Genomic DNA, 7,460 nt, shown 5'->3' with positions numbered 1-7,460 from the left:
CACTGAAAGTGACTAATATTCATATGACTAATATTCATATGTCAAAGGACCTGATATGAAAACATTCATAGTATACACATGATGCTGCATATATATATATATATATATATATATATATATATATATATATATATATATGTATATGTGTGTATATACACACACACACACACACACACACACACACACACACACACACACACACACACACACCTACCTGTGCAAGTAAAGGCACTAATAAAGGCACTGCGGTGTAGATACAGTAAAACTTCAAACTGGAAAGTAGCTTTGAATTGGTGTTTGTCTGCCTGAGGCTTGTAATACACCCAACGGTCCACTAGAGGTCGCTGTGTCACGTTTTGCATTGTTGTTTTGGATGAATCTTTCAGTCTGTAAAAAAGTGACATGGCGTCCTTCAAAGAAATCTTTTCCGAACCGTAACCAAGTCGTTTTTTTCCAAAACCGAAGCTAAGCCTAAGGCACCTTGCTTTTCACGCCCAGGTGAGGCATGACAGTGTCCTCTAGTGGACTGAAGGGTGTACTACATGCTTTTAGACGTGATACCGGGTCGTTCACTGTTCATTTACTGCCTTGTGGTTTTGTAAACTGTCCCATCGTTATTACTGTAATAAGAGAAAACTGCATTGATTGGTTTGCTGTCAGTTCCACCAATGTTCAGGCACAAGTCTGGCTCCTTCTTACAAAATACATATTTTAAGAACAGCAGGTTGGATTTTGATCTTTTTTTTTTTTTTATCTTGACGTTTTTCGAAAACCCGTTGGCTGAGAACTCAAATTGAATTTCAGCAGAGTTACCGTCAAACCAGCATCTCTTAGCGACTGGTCACGAACCCGTTTGGGTGTCTCGTGTGCAAAACAGAGAAAATGTTATACGGATTGTAAAGTTTCACTTTGGACCAGAAGTTCCTTCGTTCCACTTCACAACTAAACTTAAACTTGCTGAAACCGTATTAAACAAGGAAGGACTTCAGCAACCGCTGTATCACAACAACATAGGCAACTATGGACTTTTGTTTTGTAATATGTGAGACTCCATACATGTAAACATACATATTTGGACAGATATATATTCTCTTTAGCGTTTGCCGTCATAATCTCCGTTGGAAGTACGAAGGCTTTGGACGGAGCGGACGGCGTCTGCGATGGTGAAGAATATCACGTCGTCCTCTCCTTTGTTGTCGGGGTGGTATCCCCCTCTTTCCAGAGTGTCCAGTACTGAGGTATTACACCGGGCCAGGACAACCTTGACCCCCAGTTCTTCATAATCTTTGCGGACCTCTTTCAGAGCGTTCACTCCGGCGGTGTCCAGAAACAAGATGGCGCTGCAGTCGATCACGATGCAGCGTAAGCTTTTGGAGGATTTGTGGTCGAGCATCAAGGTGACGGTCGCAGCATCGGCGACCTCGTTCTCTCTCTGCTCGGACTTCGTATTTGGGATCCCCGCGACGTCTTTTTGTCGTCCGTTCCTCTTGAACTTAATACGCTGTGCTTTCTCCTTCACGGGGTTGAGCCCCACACATTTGTAGAGCGATTTTTTGAACAAGCTCTGGTTGGCGTAGTAGATCGGAGCCTCGTATCTGAAAACAGACACTCCGGCCTGCGTCTGAAGGCCGCGGTAGGACGACAGGTCCTCGTAGTGCTCCCTGGTGGACGCCCGGCCCAGTTCCAGGACCTGGACCTGCTGGGTTCGGCCCAGGACGCAGAAGGCCGACACCAAAACCCCGACGAGGAGACCGAGCTCGGTGTTGACCAGCGCTGAGGTCGCCATGGTGACCAGCCAGATGGAGGCGTCGATGCGGTTGACGCGCCACATGCGGGGAATGTCGGTGAACTTTCGTAGAGCGCCTCGGAGGTTTACCACGATGATGACGGCTAAAACACATCTGCACGGGAGTGGGAAAGAGAAAAGGTGACGTGTCGTGTTCATGGAATAAAAGAAGCAGGTTACAAAGCTTTCATTTCATATTGACTGTTTGAAAAAATATATAAAGTTGAAGCGTTCGTTTGATTGTGCTCCAAAAAAAAAAGAAAAAAAAAGCATGACCTCTGTCAGCCGCAGGGATTTTAGATCAGCAGTGTGTGTAAGACTTTAATCGTGATGTTTTAAAGCAAAAGGATTAACGTTCAAATATTAAGAGGAACACGCAAAATCAGCTCAGTTGGATTAAAAAGCTCCAGAAAGACAAAAAGGACCAAAAGACAGAACATAATCTGGCCTCAGCGATGTGTCACATTACTGATGAAGAAATCCCGTATGATCAGCTGTGAATGATTTGGTGTGTGGGCCTTTTACATAGAAAACACCAGCATTAAAAGCAAATCTCTGCAATCCATAGTTGGTGGTTAAAGGCTCATGCACGACTCCAAACATCCCATCAAATGGGTGAAAAGTCACCTCAGTCATCTTTATTTAGTCATTTATTTTTGTTCTGGCCTCCTCCTTATTCCACGTAATATCAGACTTGAATATAAAGCCCCTCGACAAAGCTGTATTTTTGACTTTCCTTTGAACTACGCACGTCTACTGCAGGAAGAAAGTCAACATTATCCCTGAACTATAACCACAGTTTATCGGTATTTGTCTAAATCTAGCCTTGAAACATCTTTTCCTGGCAAACAAAGACCCACAAAGCAAATCATCCTATGAACTAAAACAACTCTCGTTTACTAAACTAACAGTATTTCAACATGTGAAACTTATTTAAAGGTTGAAGTGGACCAGATTTACTCAGAAGCTGTTGACTGTCATGATTGTTGGATTAAGTTGTGGTGACAATATATAAGTGTTTGTATTGTTGATCTCGTTGTCTGCTTTGTATTAAGCACAATTCAAAATAAAATAAAGAAGTTTAGCACTTTATAATTACTACATTGACATTTAAAAAAAAAAAAAAAAATCTTTAAATACATTTTTCCAATAAAATAACCAGGATGTATTATTGTTGGATGCTTTCCAACGAGTTCTCCTCAACATGCATTTCTCAGATTAGAGAAAATGAGGTGTAAACCTTCAGGATTCTCAGTTATCTATCAGTGAGAGCGTGAAGGTTGTAATTAACTTCTAATTAGGGTCTTAATTTGCAAGAAGAATGATTACGATCATCTTTTCAAATCAATTAGTGATTAATATTGCGGCGTGCTTACTTCTGAAGGGAATAGAAGAGCGGCGCGATGAGCAGCAGCACCAGCAGCAGGACGAGAGCGCTGACCAGCCCCGACACCTGCGTCTGGCAGCCCGTCGACTCCTTGACGAGGGTCTTGGTGAGAGCGGCGCTGGTGGTGAAGCAGCGGAAGAAGGACGGCAGGATGTTGCAGAAGCCGATGGCGTACATCTCCTGGTTGGCGTCCACCGCGTAGCCGTGCTTCTTGGCGAACATCTCCGACAGGGAGACGGTGATGGCGAACCCGACGACGGCGATGGAGAAGGCGTCGACGGCCACGTTGGGGATCAGGGACCACGAGGGCATCTGGGGGGGGAGGAAGCCGGTCGGGATGTCGCCGGCCACGTCCGACCCGTAATCGATGTTGAAGCGGCCGAAGTGAGAAGCGAGAGTCGCGATTATCACCACGAAGAGCTCGAAGGGGATCGGAGCCTGAAGGGGAAGGAAAACAGAAGAGAGTAAGTCGGACTAAAACAGAGAACAGGAATAATTCCATTACATAACGTGCACCATTGTAATAAAGCATCAATGGATAGTTTAGAAACACATTTTCTTATTCGTAGCTCCTTTAGTGGACTTAAACTTTAACGAAAGGCTTTTATCATAAATCAAAACGCATTGCTGGCAATCAAACCAATAGTTGATCATTTATTTCACTATGTGCTGAAGTCCTGGACCAGCTGATGTGGACATCCTGTCCTTAAAGGGGCAAAAAATACGTGTTTTTTTAAACCTGAGATCAGAGCTTCATCACACCGGTACTGATTGTAAACGGTCTGCAGTTTAAAAACTTCAAACACCGCTGCGATAATCTCATCTGCACTTTGCCTCCTTCACCTTCAGCTTGGCCTTGAAGCGATCGTTGAGCTCCTTCATCGGTAACAGTATCGCCAAAGACACCAAACTGGTGATGAGGTCACAGACGTTGGTGTGTCCCAGGTTGGTGAGCAGGCTGTACCAGGTCTTGAACAGGGAGAACCAGCCCTGGGGTCGGGGGATCCTCAGGCCCAGGAGGTACTTGAGCTGGGACGTGAGGATGGTGAGGGAGGCTCCCGTCGCGAAGCCGCTGAGGAGGGAGTCGGAGAGGTAGACGGACACGAAGCCGACCTGCAAAATGCCCATCAGCACCTGAGAGAAGGAGACGAGCCCAAGTTAAGGACTGTAACCGAGCTAAATCAGACACGTTTTTAATACTCAAATGAAGTGCCCCTGCAAACTTGCCTGGTAAACCCCAGCAGTAAAAGTAACTGTCGCTCCCACTGTGATTGCGTAGCAGCTCCTGTCGCATTCGAACCCGACGCTGCCGTTCCCGCCGCCAGCCGGCAGGATGCCGCTGTCGTTGCCGCCGCCGCCGCCCTCGGTGAGGTATCCTGCCAGAGCCAACTCTCTATCCACAACTTGGCCCACGAGCAGGCAGAGCACTCCGAAAATCCCCACCGAGATGTGCCTGGAGGAGCCCAGGACGGCGTAGATGATGGACGCGAAGAAAGAGGTGTACAGGCCGTATATGGGGTCCTGGCCGGCCAATAGGGAGTAGGCTATGGACTGGGGGACCAACAGGACTCCGACGATGAGTCCCGACATGACGTCGCCCAGGAGCCAGTCCCTCAGTTGATACCGTGGCAGCCATTTCAGAATCGGGACGAAGCCCAATATTTTGGATTTGACCTTCTCCGGGCTGCAGGAGCAGTGTTTTTTCAGCCGACGTGACGCGGCGGTTCGCCAGTTTCTTCCCGTCTCTCTCTCAACTCTTTCCAGGACGAGCGGCTGCTGGTCGGCCTCGGCTCCGTCCTTGGCGGCCGCACAGCAGTCGTCCCCGTGAGGCATGGGTTTTTTTTTTATAGCCCCTTATCTGTGGTGAAAGGGAGACATTTTTTATTTTTATTTATTTACACCAAAATCATCTTAAACAACAACTGATTGCAACCCTGCAAAAATACAGTGTGCGGCAGTTTAACCAAAAATCTGAAACAAGTAGCCTGTTCATGACAAATTATGATGCATATTTATACAAAAAAATATCCTTGCATTTGTTCATTTTAAATCTAAAGTACCACGTTGAAACTTAACTTGGGTTTTATTTGGGGATCCCAGTTTACTGCTGTTTAATTAACATGAAAGTGACTGTATTTAGATGATAAAGGTCTCATCCACTGTTAAAACTGACCTGAAACCTGAGAGATGCTGCTCAATCGGTTTGTTAATAACGCAGAAACAAAAACTTATGACCATTAAACTCAAGACGTTTCTTATCCTGCAAATGTGCCCCTAAAAAAAAAAAAAAAAAAAAAAAAAAGTGATTTCACCCACTGAAAATATGAGACAAACACTTAATTCGTGATATTTAAGGCACTTTCAAAACAATAATAAGATTGTAGTTAAGTTGAATTCCTCCGTACTCCCGTGCGGTGCCGGTAATCGGAACCGATCGTGCTTTACAGGGGATTATTAAAGCGGACAGAACCGGGAAGCATCACAAAAAGTCCGACGTGTACTAAACACGGAAACATCTCTGGAAGCTGCACGCGACTTTGTACAAGTTTTAAATGAATTAATTTCCACGCGCGTTGAACGAGCACAGCTGGCTGTGAATGGGCACCTTTGTAAAGCAGCTGTAAACGTGGAAACTTCAAGTCACCTGAAGAAAGCCAACTAACGTGTGACGGTTTGATATTCTGCCTCGATTCTGCTGTTCGGACGGGAACAACAACAACAACAACAACAACAACAAACACCGTTTTGAATTGTGTGATGCAAAAAAAAACAAAAAAACAACGGACCTGAGATCCGGTCGGTCGCGTTGACGAAGTTTTTCTGCGGAGTTTTTCCAGCAGTCGAGTTTCATTCCGCCTCAAATGAATTTCACGCGAGTCTCCGTGCGTGATGACGTGACGCTGCAGCGCGCGTACGTCACGTGACACGCCGAGACGGAGCTTGGGTTTTACGTCTCTGTGTACTTGTACGGTTTATTCTGAAGGAAGACATCCGGCAGCAAGAATAAGACAATGAATCTTTATTTCGTGACATCCGAGAACAAACTTTGTAGAACGGATCATACTTTATTATACCAGCAAAACAAAACACGTGAATTTGGTCATTTTAAGAAGTCAAGTCTAAACAGGGATTCATTTGGTTTTAAAGTCATTTAAATTTAAGATCTGAGTTTAAATATTTTAAAGAGAAAGTCCTAGTCACGTGTTTAAACTGACATTGAAACTAATTAAAATGCTCAATAACACAGAAGAGACCAAACTTTTACCTTTTAACCGAGATAAACTCAACATATATAAATCTGCAAATTTGGGGGAAAAAAAACAATACTGTATTCCCTGCTGAAAATATGAGACAATAAACTGATTGTGTGAATTAATTCTGTCACCACATCAGACTGGAAAACTATTATTACTCTGCAGACTCAATTATGGCAAAAGCACTTTTAACATTGAAATGAAGGAAATACAATATAATTAACAGGATTACTGTTAAATTAACATCTTCTGTTGTCAAAGAGAACTCATGTCTGTTTCCAGAAACACAATCTCTACACAAAGTCCCTGAACGCTGGGCCTAAAAACACAAAATCAAACAAAACTAAATCAAAAGTCATCCTCTCTGTCATCTGAGCCTAATAATCTTGAGAGCTGTCAGTCAGAAGTCGGATGAGCAAACAATCATCCAAACATGTAAAACTTACCCTGCAGAGCTTCATCCACGTTGGTGATGTTGATTCAGAAACAGTGATGGCTCTTTTTTTTTTCTTCGCAGCTCTCTGAGTAGACCCTCATCGATCGACGCTATAAAAGAGAAACCAGCTGCACATTTCTTTTCTTTTTGTTCACCGACGATGTGACTTCTGTTCTTGGTGTTTGTTATTCTCGGTCTCGGATTCCTCTGAACGGGTTGTCATCATGACTGATGATGTGGTTCATCACCAGAGGGAGGAGACACATGACCTGTGGGAAAAGCAAGCGAGTGTAATCCTGTATGTTGTTGCTTTGATATAACCGCCTATACTGAACCCCCAGTAAATAACAGGTACCTCGGGGAGTGTCGGGCTCAGAGTCGATGGGTCTTGATTTCTCAGTTTGAATTTTTTTTTACTGAGGTCAAGAGAGGATCAACTAAAAAAAAAAGAAGTCTGAACGACATCATTTATTGTTTTTTAACTGATAACTGCACAGTAACGAATCAAAGATATTAGAAAAAACATTTCTACAGTTTATTACTCTGCAGTTATCAGGCCTTGTAACATGACCTCGTCAATCTTGAACTCCTACTGTG

The 7,460-nt window shown here is 44.1% G+C and overlaps 1 protein-coding gene across 1 annotated transcript; it reads right to left on the bottom strand.

The window, feature by feature from the left end:
• Nucleotides 1-233: 233 nt before the first annotated feature.
• slc26a2 (solute carrier family 26 member 2) lies at nt 234-6,007 on the bottom strand. Its single transcript, XM_069169452.1, has 5 exons — nt 5,960-6,007; nt 4,401-5,031; nt 4,017-4,307; nt 3,163-3,611; nt 234-1,901 (listed from the first exon to the last, which is right to left on the bottom strand). Exons 2-5 carry the CDS (start codon nt 5,004-5,006, stop codon nt 1,094-1,096), a joined length of 2,154 nt encoding a protein of 717 aa, XP_069025553.1. The 5' UTR covers nt 5,007-5,031; nt 5,960-6,007; the 3' UTR covers nt 234-1,093.
• Between the last annotated feature and the right edge of the window lie 1,453 nt (nt 6,008-7,460).

The sequence above is a fragment of the Embiotoca jacksoni genome, unplaced genomic scaffold (genome assembly GCF_022577435.1).
Source record: "Embiotoca jacksoni isolate LCO1_2020_lvr unplaced genomic scaffold, fEmbJac1.0.p SCAF_45, whole genome shotgun sequence".
Lineage (NCBI taxonomy): Eukaryota > Metazoa > Chordata > Actinopteri > Embiotocidae > Embiotoca > Embiotoca jacksoni.
The sequence above is the reverse complement of the archived record's forward strand: the minus strand, read 5'-3'. Positions and strand labels throughout refer to the sequence as shown.